Here is a 20,646-nt window from a genome sequence, read left to right on the forward strand (position 1 = left end):
GCTTGAGGACAACTGCAGCCCTCTGCTGCACTGAAAGGGGCTGCTTGCTCACTCCTCACTTGTCTAGTTGAAGGATGACTGTACAAGACCTCAGTTTTACATCTTAGAGCATCTGAGAACATTTTGATTTATGCCCTGAAAAAGGTCCGATGAAATTAGTCTTCAAAAGCTAAGACATCCAAACTTAACACAAACTCTATTACCAGTCCTACATTAATGCCATTGGAGAAACTGAAAGGGGTAGACTGCCTTGTCAAATGAATTGATACAAATGTTTGGTAAAGTAGTGGTTGTCATGGGACATAATGAATATGCTGCCCTGGAGAGAGTAGTTTATTTTTAAGACGAAAAACAGGAGTCTAGGTGGTCAAGCCACCTCTGCCACACAAACCTGCACTTTTAAAGGTCCAGACCTTCAAAAGTCATGCACTAATGAAGGCCCACAGATGAAGGACACATAACAGTCAACTAGTGGGAGCTGGCATCAGAACCCAGACAGGTCTCAGAATCACAGCCAGGCAGGGGCTGTTTTCTCAAAGCTCTGAGAGCCCTGCACGAATCCTAACTTCTCATTTTAGATGTCTAGTTTGTAATATGGAGTACACACACCATAGGTGAATCACATCCCTCTCTGGTGAGTAGTATTTTTTTCCCTCAAGCATCAACTTTTGAATATAAAGTTTTGGTAGCCTAGTTTTGAGTAGAATCTTCAAAACAGAAGAGACTTCAAGAAATTAAACGAGAAATTAAATTACCTCCATATCTTTGGTTAGAACTACACTTGAAAATAAGACTTTACACAAAGAGGTAACAAAACCGTAATTTTAAAAAAGTACTTGAAAAGTAATAAAATCTTAAGATGCTATGAAATCATCATAAAACACCAAGAGATAATTTATAAGCAAAAGGACATAGTTATGAGTTTTCTGAGAACCTGGTAGAAACCCAATGTCTAGGTTAAAAGAAGCTGGGAACTTTGGGGTTACATGGTTTTTAATAACATTTACCACTTTAAGAGCTGATTTGAGATCTCTCAAGAGTTCATGGAAAGTAGAATCTGCAAGAACTAAGGCTTCTAAACCAGGTGTTCTTATCCTTGGTTACATTACCTTGTTTTAAAAAAAATTTTGAAAATTACATTTCAACATAACTGGTTTCTTTGTAATCTCATTTATTTTATTTTCTGCATTTAAAAACAGTTTGAGAGGGCAACTAGGTGGCAAAGTGGATAGCCAGCCCTGGAGTCAGGAGGACCTGAGTTAAAATCCAGCCTCAGACATTTGACACTTGGTAGCTGTGTGACCCTGGGCAAGTCATTTAACCCCACTGCCACAGGAAAAAAAAAAACAACAACCTCAACAGTTTGAGAAGGGCTCCATAGGCTTCACTGGACTGTCAAAGGGGTTGGTGACTCAAAAAAAGATTAAGAATCCCTGTTCTAAAAGGACTTGGTTAAAAATTTTAGGGTCATGGGGAAAGAGATTCTACAACACAAATGTTCTCAGCATGTCAATCAATAGATAAACATTTATTAAGCAGGTACTTTGTACTAGGCGCTTAATGCTTACGCAGGGCCCCTGTAGAAGGAAAAGCATAGGAACCATGCCTTCAGAGATCAGCCCTAGTACAGAATCTGCTGCCATTTGTAGGACATGAGGAAGAGAGATGTAAACACAGACATAGCTCTCAAATTGCATCTAAGAGATTTGATCACATTTTAAGTCTTTTGCTTGTGACTATAAAAAAAAGAAGCCACTACTAAACGGCTCAAAAAATATATTTTAATTTTATACATACAAATGCTACAAAGGTCAAGCCATCTAATAAAAATATGTATAAATTTTTGCATATTTTTTTTCAAAGTCACAATCACCAAGGTTGAAGTATAATTTATCCCAGAAATCCAACTTTCTGTCTCTTGGGTCCCAGGTTTTCTTCTTTCTGTAAAATGGTCTGCAAGGAACCATGTAATACCTTGCCTACTCGTTTCCCAGTCTGCAGAATCAAAGGACAGAGGGAGAAGAAACATGGCACATAAGATTTTTAGGCATAAAACTATTAACAAGAAAAAATTAATATGTGATGTTTACCTCATGCCTATTGATATATATTCCCAACTGTTGCAGGCACTTAAAAACCTATTAGCACACTAGGAAGATATCACTTTTATCTGAACAGAAAACCTTTGTTACCACACACACAAATAAAGCCAGCTTGGGTAAAAAAAAGTGGCAAACATTTTCTTATGCTCAGGAACAAAGTGCTTTGCTGAGATTACCTCCTTCTGGAACACCGTAAGAAGGACTCATTAGATTCCTCCATAATTTGTGGAGAAGGCTGACAATATAGAGAGAAAGCTGACAGGATAGGGATTACAGGAACAAATCAAGATTCAAAGGATCATGGATTGCAATAAAGCAAAGAACAAAACTAGTAGCAACGAGGCAGAAGCTACTAATAGGCAGAGGCCTGACTTACTGAAAATTTTCCTGACAGTTTGATCAAAAGTGGAATGGACTGCCTCACTTTCAGCCTTCCCAAGAAGGACCTTTAGGAATGCCCTAATTCAGGTTAAAGAGAGGGGTGGACTTCTTAACAACATAACAGTATTACAAGAATTAGAAAAACACAATTTACAAAAAGCACCAATGCCATGTATTGTGAGGTTAGCCTTGAGACAAAAGGAAGCTATTAGAAGACTTTTAGTGGCATTTTGGATAAAGGAGTATAAAAGGACATGAAATATGGACTGCTATCTTGTCTAACAAAAGAAGTTGGGGAGGGGTGTGCCTCAAGGTGGGAGGGAATAAGAGTGCTTTGAATACTACTAATCTGGGCAAAAAAGTCTTTAAAAGAATTTTCTTACAGAGATTGGTGACTATTCTCTTCATGAAAAGTAAGTATAACCCATTAAAAATAAGACTAGGTCATAGGACCCAGGTATCTAAAGAGAAGGCCTTTTTTACACTTGAAGGACAAGGTAAAGATATACACATGTCAAGTATATATCCACTGCTAGTGTGTGAGACAAAATTTCAATATACAAATGTGCTGCCAAATTAAATTTTCTCTTAAATTTTAAATGATTTAACTTTAAATGAACTCAGAAAAAAAATAACTGTAACATGTCTGGAAACTTCTCAAAGAAAAAGGGTATTATACGGATAAAGAGAATATTACTATAGTTTCTCTATTCCTTGTTCTCATTAAATGCTCATCTCTGGACATACTGTTAGATCAAGTCTACAGCATCATTCTTGAGACCATCAATTTCCTGGCATTCATGTGTTAGCTTCTGAAACATTTGTTTCTTTCATACCCTTGAAGAACTAAGGATGTTGCCTTCCTCAAGCATTCTGCCTAGTTCTCCTCCTATATCACTTACTCATATGGAAGGAAAAGTAGCAAGACAATTTCAAGGCCACAAAATGACAGGATTTAAGGAAGTCTTATGTCATTTGATCTAACTCCCTTATATTAAAGCTAGGAAAACTAAGGCCCAAAGTAATTTTCCAAGGTCATCCAGTATATTTGCAACAGAACTGGTACCAGAATCTGGGTCTCAGTCCCCAGGACAACACTTTGTTTTGGGGTACAAAGTATAAAATTCTTACCTAGATTAGCAAACAGCTCCCAAACACATATCAGACCTTTTTTCAAGATCTTTATAAGAACAGCAAAAGGGCAAATCCTAACTATTCTCAGAGATGGAATATAACGGTGAATGAGAAAGTATGGGACTGATCTCATAAATAAACCATGGGTACAATGCCATGAAAATGGCATTGTAAAAATCACTATTTTTGTTTACCCCAAAGCTTGTGCCTTACCTCCATCATCTCAAAGATGCTTTCTGGGTCCAAGCTGCCTTTTCCCACTTTCCTGAGGCATGTCAGCACCCCTTTGCTGGTTGAAGAAATAAGAAGGCTAGCCAAAGAACAAGCCTCCTCCTGAAGAGTAGCATCCACCACATGCCGATAGCCAATCTGAAATACCAAGAATGGTGAGCAAACTGGTTACTCCAATATGTTCAGGAAGCACTGACAAATCAAGTCCACATGCACAACACTGGATGAAATAGTGGGGAGATACAGATAGAGAGAAGATGGGGTCCCTACCCTAGGCAAGTTTACGAATTCCAGAATACTAAAGCCATGTTTTGTTAAAGAATGGTAGCAGACTTGGTTCATTTTGTCAGGCTCAGGAAAGAAGAGGAGGCTATTTCCTGAAAACACCATACGATAATCTCTTCAAGCTAGGGCTGCACTTCTGATCAGTTTCATGAGGTTCTGTCCTGCCAAAAAGATGGCCTCTTGCTTATTAACTGGGTAACAGAAGAGTTGATAGGGCTTAAGGGACACTTGGACAGGCTCTTTGTTTCCTAGTTTTGAAATGTATTGATTTGATAAGAAGTATGAAATTGCATGAGACACTTCTTTTCCACCACTACCAACATTTTTACTAAAAAAATGTTAAAAAAGTTTCATCTTATATTGCTATCAGTATAGGATTCTATTTTGAGTCAATTATTACCCAAAGCATTTCAACATTCTCAGAGAAGCAGAGGCAATTTCTACTCCAGAGAGGAAGGGAGAAAGTTGGGTAGTTTTGGGTTACGTTAAAAAAAAAATTACAAACAGGCAACTCACATCAGTAGAGAAGACAAAAATAAATCACAAAATATATAGCAAAGCTGAACTTACTTTGCTTAAAGTGATGATGCAGGGCACATTCTCTACATTTAGTCTAATACAGTCATAAGGGTCATCAGAGAGTTCAATGTCCTTTGATCCTTCTTCATCCTCCAGCACTCGGACCTTGGGGATGCTGAGAGATGAGAAGAACAACAGAGTAAAATGGGGCTTTCCGTGCTTTCTTTTTCACCTATTTATCACCTGAATTCAGAACTTCAAAAGAAAAATATTCCTGATGAATGTATTTATCTCATGAATACTGCTGGGATGCTCTCTTTGAATAGCCCCCTGTCAAAGATAAAAGAACCACTGGCCACATCAAGAGGTCTGCTCAATGTCTCTGTAAAGAAACATGCTGAGAGGGGGCAAAGGCTGCTCCCACGGAAAGAACTGTAGGGAGAGGGGAGAGGAGCAGAAGTGGATCTTGTAGAGGTGGGTGGATGAAGAGTGCCAAAGAATGCCTACCAAAAAACTTTGAACAGTACAATTACAGCTTCTAGAAGAAAGCATATTTTTCTTTGACCTGATATAAACAACTTTAAGCTGTCTATTTAAAAAACAAATACTTTATGGGGGCAGCTAGGTGGCGCAGTGAGTAGAGCACCAGCCCTGGAGTCAAGAGGACCTGAGTTCAAATGTGACTTCAGACACTTGACACATATACTAGCTGTGTGACCTTGGGCAAGTCACTTAACCCCAATTGCCCTTCCAAAAAAAAAAAAAACCAAATACTTTGTATTAGGTAGTTATAAAACACATTTCAAAATATTTATGGAAATTCCAGTTCTTGATCCTGTTCATCAGTTCTGGGATGTCACTGACTACCAAGTAATGTCTCGTTTTAATTTTTAATTCAGCATAGGAATACCAGGTATTTCCAACCCATTCAACTTTCAAATTAGTTTCCTTAGTGATCTAAAAGCAATATTTTTAAATGGGGATAGGGATTCTCAAGACCAACAATCACGAAATTCAAAGAAAACACACCAATGGTGGAGCCATTAGATTTCTGGAAAAGAATTTAAATCATTTGGACAGATGATATCAAACTACATATACATCTAAAAACAAACAAACAAACAAACAAAAAATCCTTGTCCACATAGTCCAGTAACATTTTTTTAAAAATTTAAACCTTCGGTTGCCTCTAACTTTATAAACTTGTTAGCCAACTGATCAAAAAGCATTTATTTGGCAGATAAAGTTTAGGGGAAAAATATGAAACTCCATGTAGCTGATGGAAAAAATAATCTGAACATGATGCCAAACATACCAAATGAAATTAAATGGTTTTTAAAATTTTTAAATTTGGAGACTACAGCAACACATCACAAAGATTATACATTATGACCTGGTTGGTTTTATATGAGAAATGCAGGGTTGGTTCAATATTAGGAAAACTAAAGATAATTAACCATATTAATAACAAGGAAGAAAGAAAGGAAACAAGCATTTATGAAGTGCCTATCATGTGCCAGGCACTGGGCTAAGTGCTTTACGAAAACCATCTGCTTCGATCCTCACAACAGCCCTGGGAGATGGGTGCTCTCATTATCCCCATTTTGTAAATGAGGTAAGTTAAGCAAACTGCCCAACGTAACACAACGGCTGCATCTGAACTCAGGTCCCTGCACTTGAAGTCCAGCACTCTAATTATAACAGATGCAGAAAATCTTCTGACAAGATCTAACACACATTCCTGTTTAAAAACAAACCAGAAAACAGGAATAAGTGGATCTTTCCTTAATGTGGTAAGATAAATATTCTCTTTCTAAAATAAGAGCCAGCATTAACTGTAATGGAGATAAGTTAGAGGAGTTTCCACTAAGATAACAAATAAAGCAAGGATGTGCATTAGCACCATTATTATTTGATATAGTTGTTAAAATATTAGCTATTGCAGTAATACAAGAAAAATAAATTGCAAGAATAAGCATAGGCAAAGAAGAAACAAAATTATAGGGTCAATTAAAAAATTAATTGAAACAACAGCTTCATCCAGGCTTCAGTGTTGAGAATTCACTTAAGTCATCGGCATTTCTGTATATTACCAACAAAATCCAGCAGGAAAAGAGAGAGAAATTCCACTGAAAACAATTAAAGCTTGTATAAAATTCTTAGGCATGTACCCATCTGGACACATACAGGAAATACAAGAATACAACTATAAAAAACTTTATATAAAAACTTTACACAAATAAAGAAGAGGCCTAGATAACTAGATAAATATAAAATGCTCATGGGCAGACTTAAAATTACAATTACTTCCTAATTAATTGCCTTATTTGACACCATGTTTTTTGTTGTTTAGTCATTTCAGTTGTATCCAATTCTTCATGACCCCATTTCAGGATTTTCTTGGAAAAGATAGTGGTTTGCCATCTCCTTCTCCAGCTCATTTTATAGATGAGGAAACTGAGGCAAACAGGGTTAAGTGACTTGCCCAGGTTCATACAACTAGTAAATGTTAGAGGAAAGATTTGAACTCTGGAAGATGAGTGTTCCTGACTCCAAGCCTGGTACTCCATCCACTGCACCACCTGGTTGCTCACCAACACCATGCTAACCAAACATCCTTTAGGATTACTTAATAGAACTAAAAAAAAAATAATAACAAAATTCATCTAGAGGAACAAAAGAAGAATATCAAGGGAATAAATGAAAAACATAGGAGGGGGCACAAAATCTCCAACTACACTACAATGCAGTAATCATCAACACAATGTGATACTATTTTAAGAAACAGAGAGGTAAATTCATGAAATAGATTCCATATATAACATACAGAAACCAATGAACACAGTAGCAAACAAGACATATACAGGATAAACTGGAGATCATCTCAAGGTGAAGGCACTAACATCAAAGAGGTCTTGGAATGGCATTTTGCAGAAGGTCGGATTTTAGCTGAGATGTGACGGAAGCCTAAGGAGAAAAAGTATTCTAGACACAGGAGAAATGAACAGAAAGGAACAGAAAGTCACTGGATCACAGAGTAAGTAGAGAGGAGTAAGGTACAAGCAGACCGGAGAGGTAGGAAGGGGAAAGGTTAGGAAAGACTTTAAAGATACAGGATTTTATATTTGATTCTGGAGGAAACAGGGAGCCACTGCATTATATCAGATAGGGGAGTGATGTGGTCAGATCTGCAGTTGAGGACAATCACTTTGAAAGCTGAATGGAGGATGGACTGGAGCGGGGAAGAACCTTGAGGCAGGCAGACTTCCCAGCAGCTACTGAAGTAGTCTAGATGTCAGGTGATGAGGGCCTGTTCCAGGGTGGTGGTGATGAAGGGACGATCTGGCACCAGATTGGACGTGGGTAGTGAGAGGGAAGGAGGAGCATGTTGTGAGCATAAAGATGATTTTTGAATCTGCGGGAGCTGATGAGATCACCAAGCCATGGGGGACACCCATAATTAGTGGACATGACCTAGATGAATATCCAGGAAAGGAGACGGGGAAGGAATGGTCTGTTATATAGGAAGAGAACCAAGAGACACGGCAGTGTCACAAAAAAATGTGAAGAGAGTATTTTCAAGGAGAAGAGGGCAATCAATGATGTCAGTAAGGTGAAGGAGGAGGAGCCCTAAGGCCACCAGGTTTTGCAATTTAGAAATCATCAGTAACTTTGGAAACAATGGTTTCAGCGGAATGATGAGATCAGACACCAAATGGCAGATTTAATGAGTCAGAAGAAAGGAGGTGCAAACACCTACTGTAGATGGCCTTCTGGAGGAGGTTAGCCACAAAAAAGGAAGATATGGGATGACAGCTAGCAGGGAGGGAGGGAACAGGACAGGGAAACATAAGCACACACATAAGCCCACTCGCACATGCATGTACATGCACACAGAGCCGATGAAGATATTTGTTTTGCTCGACTATACATACAATTACAAAGGTTCTCTTTTTCTTTCTTTTTTCCCAATGGGAGTTGGGAGATTGTAAGAGTGCGAGAAATTAGATTTTCATTGATTGAAAAAAAAAATTAACAAGTATTTTAAAAAATAAGCTGCTTCTTAAAAAATTCCAGCAATCCTTTAAAGCAGATAGAATTTTATCTTGGTCCCAATATGAGTACAGGTGTGCAAAAATAAGCAAAGGGGAATAAATATATATACTCCCATATAAAATCGCCCTCATTCAGGCATCCTGAAAATTAGATATGAAACTAGCAAACCTGCAAGCCACCGAAGGAGTATTAGACATTAATCTTATAAGGATCATGGATTTAGATCTGGAACGGATAGAGGTAACTGAGTCTAAAGTCCTCACTTTACAGATCAGGAAACCAGAGAGGCCCAGGGGTTCCTCAGGTCCCCCAGGGAGGAGGGGCAGGACTGGGAGTGACCCAGTATTCAGAAGATACTAAAGGGATAAAATCAAGACTGACTAGATCCAATTCAACTGATAGAGGTGAAAAACAAGAAAACGGCTTGAGAAAAAGTCTCAAATCACGTCCTGCCTTTCCTGTACTTTCTCACTATGCAGACCGCCATTCTCCAGATTACTCAGGAATCTTAAAGGAAGGCTGAAGAAGATGCCTTAGCCCACAAAGAGAGTTTAAGCTAGGGTGGAGGAGGAAGGAATGGGTGGGCCCACTGAGCTGGATGATTCCCCTCTTATGCCCTTCACAATGGCCCTATATGCTCTGGCACGGTCGCTGGTCCCTGCAGAGGCCAGATCTGGGAGTGGGCAGGGTGAATAAACAATTACTTGTAGGGTCTGCTGCCTTGAAAGTCAAGGGTACCCTCACTTCAATACTGGGCATGAGTCGGAATTCACCAATATAACTCTCCTGCCCCCCCGAAAAAAAAGATAAAAAAGAAAGGTAAATCTCAGGGATGTAAAGATAGGAGGGACCATGTGTAAATAAATACCAATGACCAAATAGAGATGACAAGTTTCAGGTTTTAACAATGTTGAAAACAATGATACTGCTTCTTTCTCATATGCTTCCTTTTTGTCCCCTTCTCTGACCAGACTAAAGTTGATATGAAGCCCCACAACCCCTCACTTCACTGTGTATTTTGGGCACAGGGGGCTACTCAAGGTTCTGAGGAAGAACATGACATGGCCAAACCTGTGAATTAAAAACATTATCTTAGTAGCCATGTAAAAGATGGACCAGAGAAAAGAGAGACTGGAGGCAAGGAGACCAGGATGGAGGCTATGACAATAGTTTTCCCCCCCCATTCACAAAAAGACTTCTCTAATTACCATAGATGTCAAGAGATTATGTGGGGGGAAGAAGCTATTTGGCTGTGGAACTAAAATATGGGTCAATATTATAGCATCGAGGTGAGAAAATATGGTTGCTTATGCAAGGCTAATCTGGGACCTGAATTCTAATACTGGCAACATCAGTGCAAAGTATGGGAAGGGATGTGAAGAGATGCTGTAGAAACAGAACTGTCAGGACATGAAAAACGTTAAGAAGCAGGAAAAGAGTAAGAGGGAAAAGAGTCACAGCTAAGTGTGAGGTTTCACATTCAGTTCCCTGGGAAGATGGGAAAGTCAGGAGGAGGAACATGTTTGAAGACCATGACGACAGACTGACTTTTGCACATTTGAGCACACTGGATCTGGAGTAAGATGATCCTTGGCTTACTGTGCACCCTCTACTTATGAGCTGCCTCCTCGGGCAAGTCGCTTCTCTCTGGGCCTCAGTTTCCTTACCTATAAAATGAGAGTAATGAAAGAAGTTCTCTGTCTGTGATTCTATGTTGAGTGTGGTGTTTGCAAACCATCCATCCTCAAAGAGACATCTAGCACACTGGAGTTCAGGCAAGTGACTGGGATAAGATACATAGTTTGTGGAGACAGACAAACACAGAGAGTGATCACTGAACCCATGAGCTCAGATGGCATCAGCATGGAAGAGAATGCAAAGAGAAAAGGAGGGCCCTGGGACAGAGCCATGAGGAGATCCATACTTGGGTGGTGAGACAAAGACCAATGAACATTTTTATCATGGTTTGTAGAAAGGTCTAGATGGAATACTTGTCAAATCTGCAGATGACAAAAAACTGGGAAAGATAGATAACATATCAAAAACAGACTCTAAAAGGATCTTACTAGGCTAGAACATTAGACTGAATCTAATATGATAAAATTCAATAGAGGTAAATGAAAAGTCTTGGCTTAAAAATAACTTAAGAACAAGACAGGGGAGGCACATCTAGATGGCATTCTAAGTGAAAAAACCTTGGTGATTTCAGTAGACTGAAGTTCAACCCATCAGCAGTGGGATGTGCTTTTTAAAAAGCTAAAGCAATATTGGACAGCTTGAAGTCAGGTATGACTTCCAGAAATAGAGATGTGACAGCAAGCCAGTCAATAAACATTTACTAAGCATGTACTATGTGCCAGGCACTACACTAAAGTAAAAAAAAAACAAAAAAAAAAAACAAAAAAAAAGAGCCTCTGCTCTCAAGGAGCTCACAGTCTAACAGGAAGGCTAACAAGCAAGCAAACCACGCACAAACAAGCTATATACAGGATAGACAGGACATAATAAACAGAGAGAAGGTACTAGAATTAAGACAGAATTGGGAGGTTTTCTTGCAGAAGGAAGGATTTTAGCTGATACCTGAAGAAAGCCAAGAGACAGAGATGAGGAGGGAAAGCATTCCATCTGAATGATGAGGCCAGAAGTCAGATTGCTGAGTTTTGAGAGGGGAAAGGAAGTGGAGATGAGTAGATGGCCTTTTGAAGCAGTTAATCCACAAAAAGGAGGAAAAATAAAGGATAATGTCTGGTGGGGACGGAGGGAATCAAGTGAGGCATTTCTGAGGAAGGGGGAGACACAAGCATATTTGTAGGCAGCAGAAAAGCATCAAAGAGACAAGGGGAGATTAAAGATAAATGAGAACAGGGATGATAGTGGGCACAATCCGCTGGAGAAGATGGACAGAACGGGGTCATCACTTGTAGAGGGGTTTGCTTGGCAAGAGGGGCTACCTCGCCATGGGAAATGTGTGACAGAGATTGTGGCAGAAGACATCTGGGGGGATGAGATGAATGGGAGGGGATAAAAGAGAGCTCAGCAAATGGCTTCAATTTTTTCAATAAAATATGAGGCAAGAAAGACTCTCAGCTGAGATGCTATGGGGAGGGGAATGGTGGGAAGTTTGAGGAGGGATGACATGGTTTGGAAGAGCTGCTATGGAAAGTGGGATACTGAACTAATTAGGAGAGAATAAAAGGTCTGGCCTGCAGTAGTGAGGGTCCACTTGAGATTACGCCACATTGCTTTGTAGTAGACCCAGTCAGCAGTGTTGTGATAGCTCTACTGTTCTTATCAGAATACATTTGGAGTACTGCTTTGAGGACCACATTTAAGAGACATGGGTAAACTGGTCAGCACTGATGAGGGCAACCAGAGGAGGCTCTGAGTTCATAAGATGGGTTGAAGGAACTGACTGGAGTTATTAAATCTGGAGAAGAAAAGACTCAGAGGGATGTGACAGCTGCATTCAAATACTGAAAGGGCTGTTGTAATGTCTATAATAATGACAACATTGTAAAGAAAAACATCTGGGAAAGACTTAAGAACTCTGATCATTGCAATGACCAACCATGATTCCAGAGGACCAAATAAGCATACTGCCCACCTCATGACAGAAGGATGGATCTAGGGTACAACATGAGGCACACACTTTCTGACACAGCCAACAAGGGAAGTTGTTTTTCTTCACTGAGCGTGTATGTTACAAGGGTTTGTTTTTTTTCCATTCTTTTCCCCCTCAATTAGGAATGGGCAGTAGGAAGGAGAAAGCAGTTAGCAATAGCACTGTCTCCCACCCCCCTGAAGAGAAAGAAAGGAGGGTCACTGAAAAATTTCTAAATGCCCAGAAATGGAGGAAGGCAAGTTGTATGTAATAGAATCTGCAGTGTCGCGTACGATCATCTTTTTCTGTTCCACCTTATATATGGGGCATTATTTGGTCTTTGTTAAATTCAGATAAAAGAGGCACTAAAACTGAAAGGCCCTTTTTGTAGAAGAGGGATTGGCCTCCTTTCCTCTGGCTCTAGACTAGAGGGCAGAGTTCAGAGCGATGGGTGGGAGGTGTCAAAGTAAAAGTGTATGCTTAAGGAAGCCTTCCCACAATTCATGACTAAGAGTGAACAGGCTGGGCTGCCTGGAGGCGGATGCTAGAGGACAATGTACTGGGTGTGGTCTGATGGGGATTTCTTGCGGATACTCCTTGGACTCCACGGCTGCTGTGATCCATCCCAACTCTGAAATTCCACAATCCTGAGACTAAGGAGAAGTCATACAGTCAGAGGGAAAGTGAGAAAGAAGAGTACCACAGAAGTCAAGAGAAAAGAAAGAATCTGAGAGGAAGAGTCAACCAATAAATAAGCAGTTATTAAGCACCTACCATGTGCCAGGCACTGTGCCAAGTGCTAGGGATACAGAGAAAGGCAAAAGAAGCCCTGCCCTCAAGGAGTTCAGAGTCTAATGGGAGAGACAACGAACAAACAAACATATACAAACAAGCTATATACAGGATAAATAAGAAATTAATAGAGGGAAGGCACCAGGATTTGGAGGAGTTGGGAGAGGCTTCCTGTAGATGGTAGGAGTTTTAGCTGGGACTTAAAGGAACCCAGGAGGCAGAGATGAAGGAGGAGAGTATTCCAAAAATGGGGGCCAGTCAAGGAGAACGGCTGAAGCTGAGAGGGGGAGTGTTTTGTTTGAGGAACAGCAAAGGAAGCCAGTGAGGCAGCTTGGTGGTACAATGGATAAAGCACTGGGCCTGGAGTCAGCAGGACCCCAATCCAGCCTCAGATACTTACTAGCTATGTGACCTTGGGCAAGTCACTTAACCCAAAAGTTTGCTTCAGTTTCCTCATCTGTAAAATGAGCTGGAGAAGGAAATGGCAAACCACTCCAGTATCTTTGCCAAGAAAACCCCAAATGGAGCCACAGAAGAGTTAGACTCTCTGTCTGAAACAACTAAGCAACAATGAGGCCATTGTCCATGAATCCCAAGAGTATGTGGTAGGGTATAAGGTGAAAGAAGACTGGAAAGGGAAGGGGGAGGCGGCCTAGCTTATGAAGGGCCTGGAACATCAAACAGAGCATTCTGTATTTGATCTTGGAAGGCCATAGGAAGCTGCTGGAGAGTGGGGGTGGGGTGTGGGCGGTGGAGTATAACACGGTCAGGCCTGAGTTTTAGGAAAATCACTTTGAATATTTGACAAATACTACAAAGAGGTCAAGGAGAACAAAGACTGAGAAAAGGCTATTTAATTTAGCAGCAGAGACCCCAATGCCGACTTTTGAGAAAGCAGTATCATCAGTTTGGTCCCTTAATAAATTGCAAGGGTTTTTAAGGAGTGAATAGTGAAGTAGAGGATTTTCTTAAGGAAGAAAAGTCCTAACTATATTTGGAGGCAGTGTAGAAAGAACCATCTGACAGGGAAATCATGAAGATGAGAGAACCCTTTGACAGATTCCACAGTACCAAAGAATCTCTATTTTTTTTTTTAACCAAGACATGCAGAATTGTCCCCTTATTAAGAACAAGAGTATTTCTGGCTGATTCGTTCCTTCATCTGAGCAGTCACATTTTGCCATCCTGATAGAGAGTATTTATCCATCATCTGCTCCCAGAGCCAAACAATCTGTTCTTGTCATAGCCTCCCTTGTCGCTCCCATAGCCAAGATAAATCAGTAACAGGGAAGGGGTTGTTTGGAAGGAAGGGGGATGCGAGGGAGGCATTTTTTGAGGCTAAAATTCAGTAACATATGGCCATTTCCTCTCCTCTCTCAAAAGAATTGCTACAGAAGCTGCTGCTGAATTTGGTCTGTCGTATTAATCCCTCTGTGTCAACAACAGTCCAACAGGAGCTCAGAGCTCTGAACTAACATTCCTACTGGTGTTCTGTTTCACACTCCCAGCCTTGTCTCTCAGGAGGAGGGATGGCTGCTATGGGTCACTGCAGAGCTCAGCTTGGGTAGTAAAGAAAGGGGGCTCAAGGAGCTGTCCTGTAGTGCTTGCCTTCTGGAAAGTTTGCTCATTTAGTAACTGATCCCAACTGGGTGCCTAAGCATTTGAAATCTCTTTAATTATCTAAGGGAAGGGAGGAGTGATTCACAAAATATATTCTATTTTGCTTTTTTAGAAGATAAAAGGGCTTGCCATAAAGCACTGGGGTGGCACAAGGTGGAGACTAGGAAAGCTAGAGGAAAAAAGGCTGTAAAACCAAGTAACAGGAGTATCTTTCAACTTTTAGAAGGTAAGAAATCCCTGCATCATACAGAGCGTTTAGTTTCTAGAAACTCACTAAGCCTAATTTGCGGGCAAGAAATATGCTACTTATTAGATATGAACACAGTTGATTTTTCTTTTCTAAAACTATTACACCCTGGCTTGTCAAATTCACCCCATTTTTAAAATAGGTGCACACTGTGCTTTAGTAGACTGACACACTACTTACATTTTTATTTACAGTAGATAATTGCAATAATAAATAATGTGCTATCACATATTTTGCATAATGACCCAAAGTCCTTAAAATTTCAAGCTGACATATCCGCAGGAATGATTATGAAAACCTGACTTGCCCAACATCAAACTGACCGCAAAGGTAACAAAGAAACTGCTGACAAAGCTGGTGAGTTTTTCCCACTAACTCACCTGATTCCCCTGAGCTGAATGACTGTAAGAGGCAAGCAGATTACTATAAGGCTTGTTTCTTATTATAGGAAAATGAAAGCTCATACAAAGGCAGCTGATGAAAAACCATGACGAATAATCCAATGTCCAGATACCTAATCCCAGTCCCTTTTTCCTAACAGAAATGAATGACAAATGGATCAGGTGTCAGAAAACTCTATCCTATTTTATCTAGTTCTACTGCTAAACCTGTCAGGATTTTCTGTGTTGAGTTGAGCAAAAAGATCTAGGAACAAAGGGGAGAAGCTGCAAAAGACCAAACTTGGGCTTGATGTCAGGAAAAATTTCTCAACAATCAGGACTATCCCAAGTAGAATGGGCCCCTTGGGAGGCAGGAGGTTCCCCCTCTATTGAAGAGGTCATTTAAGTGAGCAGTAGAGAGAGAACCAAAAGATGACCATTTGTCAGGCGTGTTGTGGTGGGTGTTCTTTTTGGGGGAAGAGTTGGACCTTCCAACCCTTGAATGAACAAAACTGAAATAATTATACCTAAGCTAAAATAAGAAATGATACACAACTGATACCAACGTCAGTTCTTTGGGAGAAAGGGTCACACCCAGTATCCAACTGTAACATCGCATTTTCTATGGGTTACTATGTGGCTATCTGATATCAGTCACTCACAGAATGTTTATTATGTCAAAGGGCTATGCTTATTGGTGGGGAAACAAATAGAAAAATGAACACAGGCTCCTTCTGTTGGATATTATGTATACACAGATAAGTCAATACAAGATAATGTAAAAGGCCAGACATAGTGGAGACTCAGGAATGGTTACAATTGTGGGGGGCAGAGATGAGGAGGGAAGACTGTGGGGAGGAAGGACAATCTGGGTAAAGGCACAGAAGTGAGAGATGGAACAGGGAGTTCTGATAACAGAACCAACTCAGCTGACATAAAATGATGAAGTAGTATAATACAAAATACAGACAGAAAGGCGGCTAGGACACAGATTGTTTAGGGCTTTAAATGCTAGGTGAGGACTTCATGTTTTATCTTAAAATAGGAAAATAATGACGATTCTTAAACAGAGAAGTGAAATGGTCACACCTGCACCTTAGAAAGATGATTCTGGCAGCTGGATGGAAGATGAATGGTGAGAAGAGCAGGGATGAGGGTGGAAGGAGAGGGAGGAAACATGCAAGGGAAGAGCCTGGAAAGAGGGAGATTGACTGTGAGGTGATCGTTCAGAAAAGGGGTGATCAGGGCCCAAGGGAAGGTGGTGGGAGGGTGAGCTGAATCTAGAGATACCATGGAGGGAGAGTCATAAAATGTGAAATGGCAATGAGGGGTCGGAGAAGGAACAGACTAGGAGGATTCTGAGGTTGGGATCTTGGGTGAACGGAAGGACAGAGTTACCCTCAATAGAAATAGGGAAGACAGATTCTCTCAAGCTGCCCAAAGGCTTTAAATTTTCAGATCACATTCAGGAACCACGTCAGATCTGCTTTCATAGGAGACACAAGGCTCGCAAGTCTTACCTCGTATTGAAGAGAGCAGCCTTTACAGCAATGGAGATGGCATCAAATAAATTTCCACCACATTCCAATAACTGAGGGAAAGAGGAAAAAAGGGAAGTTGTTATAACTAAGTATTATTCATACCATGCAAAGGGCAGAACCAATAAACTTTTAAAATGGAATAAACAAAATAATCACAACTACACTTTCTTCCTATCCTTGTCTTTAATTTCATTAAAGTTAGTATATTCTGCCTCCCAATTGCCTGAGTGGGAAGTCAGCAAGTTCTGTTGGTCACACATAGGAGATGGAGAAAAAGAGGCAATAAGACAGTCTACAGGCATTTCTAAGCACTTACTACATGCTATGCACTGTGCCAGGCAACAGGGATCCAAAATGAACTAGTCCCTGCCCTCGAGGAGCTCTACTGGGGAAGGCAATCTGTACGCTTATGAGTACACACAAATGAAATACAGTCCTATTTGGAGGAGGGCACTAGAATGGGGGGGAGCGGAGGTCCTGCCAAGTCTTTGTGGAGGAGGAGACTCCTGAACTGAGTTCTAAAGGGAACTAGGAATTCTAAGAGACAGAGGCAAGAAGCAATGTGAACTCCCAGCATGGGGACTAGCCTATGCAAGGAACGGAGGAAAAATGGAGCCAGTAGAGGAGGGGAGTGGCCCAGCTAGAGCTGTGCTTTAGGAATATTACTGAAGGCTACATGGAGGAAGGAAGGGATCAGGGTTTCATTGACAACACACGGCAAGTGCATGGACAGTGAGGTGAGGCCTAGTGAATGGGAGAGGTTGACTCCGAGGATGCAAATTTAGATGAGAAGGAAGATGAGAGTGCCCCCCCTCAAAAGAAACAGGGATGTTCAGACAAAGGATGGGGGGAGGGAGTAATGAGAACTGTTAGGACACGTTAAGCTTGAGATGCTTATTGAATGTCCAATGAACAGTGGGTGAAGCTCAGGAGAGAGAATGGGAAAGTCAGAGAAACTCGATTAACAAATCTGAGGGTCTGCTGATAGAAAAAAAAATAGCCAAAAATAGAGGAAAAGATGACATGAGCTGACCATGGACTTAAGGCTCTTGTTTTACTACAGCTGCCACTGATAACCTCAGCAAATCTACCCAGCCTGCCTCACTCCTGGCTCTCCAACTCCCCCTGCTGTGTCTGGGCTCAGAACCATCTCCATGAGCTCTCAGCCCCTTTCCAAACCATTCCTTTCTTTCACATTACCCAGACTTGCCTCCTCCACTTGTCGTAGGCCTGTTAAACGATGACTGTTGTGATTTTGTTCATAACATATGGTTGATGGTGTCCATGGCTTTTCTTATTAGGCATACAAGGATACGTTTCAACTATATAGGCCATTCTTCCTCTGAGGAAGGTAAATGAATGGAGATTGCTTACTATAAAATATATGCATACATACACACATTTATAAGCAGCTATATCAATAATTTTTGTCCCCATGTTAGGACCTTTGTGCTCACATCCATAAGTATAATCCCTAGGAAAAAGGTTATCAGCACCTCCATAGGAGTCAGGTGAGTGCCTCTAAGTCTCACCGAAGAGAACAATCCAGGCTCATTTCTCTGCTGCTGATAGAGCAATTCAGAGGCTGAACTCTCAGCAAAGACTCATGCCTGTTAATTAGCTACTATCCTCCATACCTGGACTTAATTGCTCTTTCCGTTCTGCATGCCCCACCGCCCCACCCCCCAACTATCTGAGAAGGTTCCTGTTTCCTCCAATGATAATGTCAAAGATGTGTCCACCTGGACATATCTTCAAAGAAAAATGTCCACCTAAGTCTAAACAGCCCAATAGCATCTGAGATCACAGATAAAACCTTCTACATCCCCCTTTTGAGCAGACTGGGAAATAATTCAACCTCATATTTTCATACCACTCTAATAATGACTGAACTCAGTGATCTCAAAAAGGTAGATACGGAGGCAAAGGAAACAGATAACAACTTGATCCCCACCAATCCACTCTCCTAGAATTTTCCAAAAGGAAGGAGCATCCCTAACATACATCAGAGAGAAAACTTTTTCTGGACAAAAAGAGTTGGCTGGGAAGCCACCTTTGAAGGAACTGCCTCATTAGCACCACAATCTGGATGAAGAGTTGAAGGAGTGTCCCCATGCCCTATCTGTAGCAGGTTTTAAGGAATATCCTAATAAATGTCTTTTGAGCATGTAAATCTTAATGCATAGTTTTCCTCAGTATGGATGCTGAGTTAACGCACAAGCGCTCATTTAGAGAGAATTCTGCTGCCAAATGTAGGAATTAAAACGGACCAATCATGCCAGTAATCCTACTATAGCACTTCTATACATATATCATAATTATAACTCACATTTGCATCATGCTTTACAATTCACAAAGCCCTTTACTTACATTAGTTTATATGATTCTCACAAGAACCCTGTGTGAAGTAGTGAGAGCAGAGAGTTCATTTTAAATATGGGAAAACTGAGTCCCAAAGAGGTTAATTTGCCTCTGGTCACAAAGCCACAGGCAGACCCTGAAATTGATCCTCTAGTCTCCTCCCTCCAAAGCCAATACTTTTCCCACTACAGCACTGTCTCAGCTATATTTATTACCATATTCTTTCTCTCCTCCCTCCATTTGTATTTGTCCTGCTTCCCTTGCTTGTCTTTTCTTTTGACTTTCTCCAGCACTTATTCTGTGTACTCTGATTACCAAGTAACCACTGCTGACTTTTAAATGTTTCTGATGTATGCTGAATGTCCTGAAATGAGGAGTGGATTTAAGAGAAAACCCATGTCTGAGTCCTGGCGCTGCCATAGACTAGGTATCCTTGGGGAAATTTTCTCATCTGTAAAATGTGAGAGTTGAAATAGATAATTCTAAGGTTGCTTCAAGTTTCCAGGATCTAAGAATACAAAGAAAGCTGAAAAGCACCATAAAATCATCCTTGAAGCCCAAGTGCTGACCTAGGTATCTATCTATATAGGCAGCGATGGGAGTGCTGGGCATGGAGTCGAGAAGAACTGAGGCTGAATCTTGCCTCAATTTCCTCATCTGTAAAATGCACCTGTCTCCCAGGGCTATTGCACTCACACAGCTAATAAGTGTCTGAGGCTGGATTTGAACTCGAGTCTTACGGCACTCTGTCCACTGTGCCATCTAGTTGACCCTATGATGCAGTAAGTTAGTAGCAGAAATGAGACTCTGAACACGAGCCTCCTAACTCCACGGCAGTGTCCTTTGCATTACATACTGCTGCCTCCCCTCTTTGAGATCAGATGAAAACTTCTGTTTCCAATATTACTTTTAATTCAAAGTACTCAGAGTTTTTACATAAATATAAAAACTCACGTATACATGTACAGCTGTCTCTTCTCCATGACATCAATAGGACTGACACTAAATCATGAATTTCCATTGATGACTGGATAGGTGTCTCCTGGTTCCTACTCTACGTGATGGCTCATTTCCTTGTCCGTTGATGGCCAGACTGGCTTTCTCCAGCTGTGTCTGAGACAGGAGAGGGACAAAGCCTGGCCCTGTGATTCCATCAGCAGGAGGAGCTCTTGGTGAGGACACTCCTACCACACCTCAGGTCACCACTTTCTCTGCAACATCAGAGGCTTAGTAAGCTGACTAGAGCAGTGGCGTCAAACTCTTAGTACAAAGGGATCCCTGCAGGCCCCAAATTGACTTAAAGAACCAGAAATTAACTTTATCTTTGTTTTATTGTACTTTTATTTATTTTGTTAAACATTACTCAATGACATTTTAATCTGGTTTGCTGCAGTGA

General features: G+C 40.8%; 1 protein-coding gene across 1 annotated transcript in view; it reads right to left on the bottom strand.

Moving 5' to 3' along the window:
• Positions 1-1,759: 1,759 nt before the first annotated feature.
• The window catches only part of EXOSC7 (exosome component 7), a 46,958-nt gene continuing 28,071 nt past the window's right edge, over positions 1,760-20,646 (bottom strand). The window contains exons 5-8 of the mRNA XM_036758736.1: positions 16,869-16,939; positions 4,704-4,827; positions 3,831-3,986; positions 1,760-1,995 (exon numbers count right to left, since the gene is read on the bottom strand). Coding sequence (XP_036614631.1) covers positions 1,891-1,995; positions 3,831-3,986; positions 4,704-4,827; positions 16,869-16,939 — 456 coding nt within the window. The 3' untranslated portion in view covers positions 1,760-1,890. The remainder of the gene's footprint in view (positions 1,996-3,830; positions 3,987-4,703; positions 4,828-16,868; positions 16,940-20,646) is intronic.

Source organism: Trichosurus vulpecula, chromosome 5, assembly GCF_011100635.1.
Source record: "Trichosurus vulpecula isolate mTriVul1 chromosome 5, mTriVul1.pri, whole genome shotgun sequence".
NCBI classification, from domain to species: domain Eukaryota; kingdom Metazoa; phylum Chordata; class Mammalia; order Diprotodontia; family Phalangeridae; genus Trichosurus; species Trichosurus vulpecula.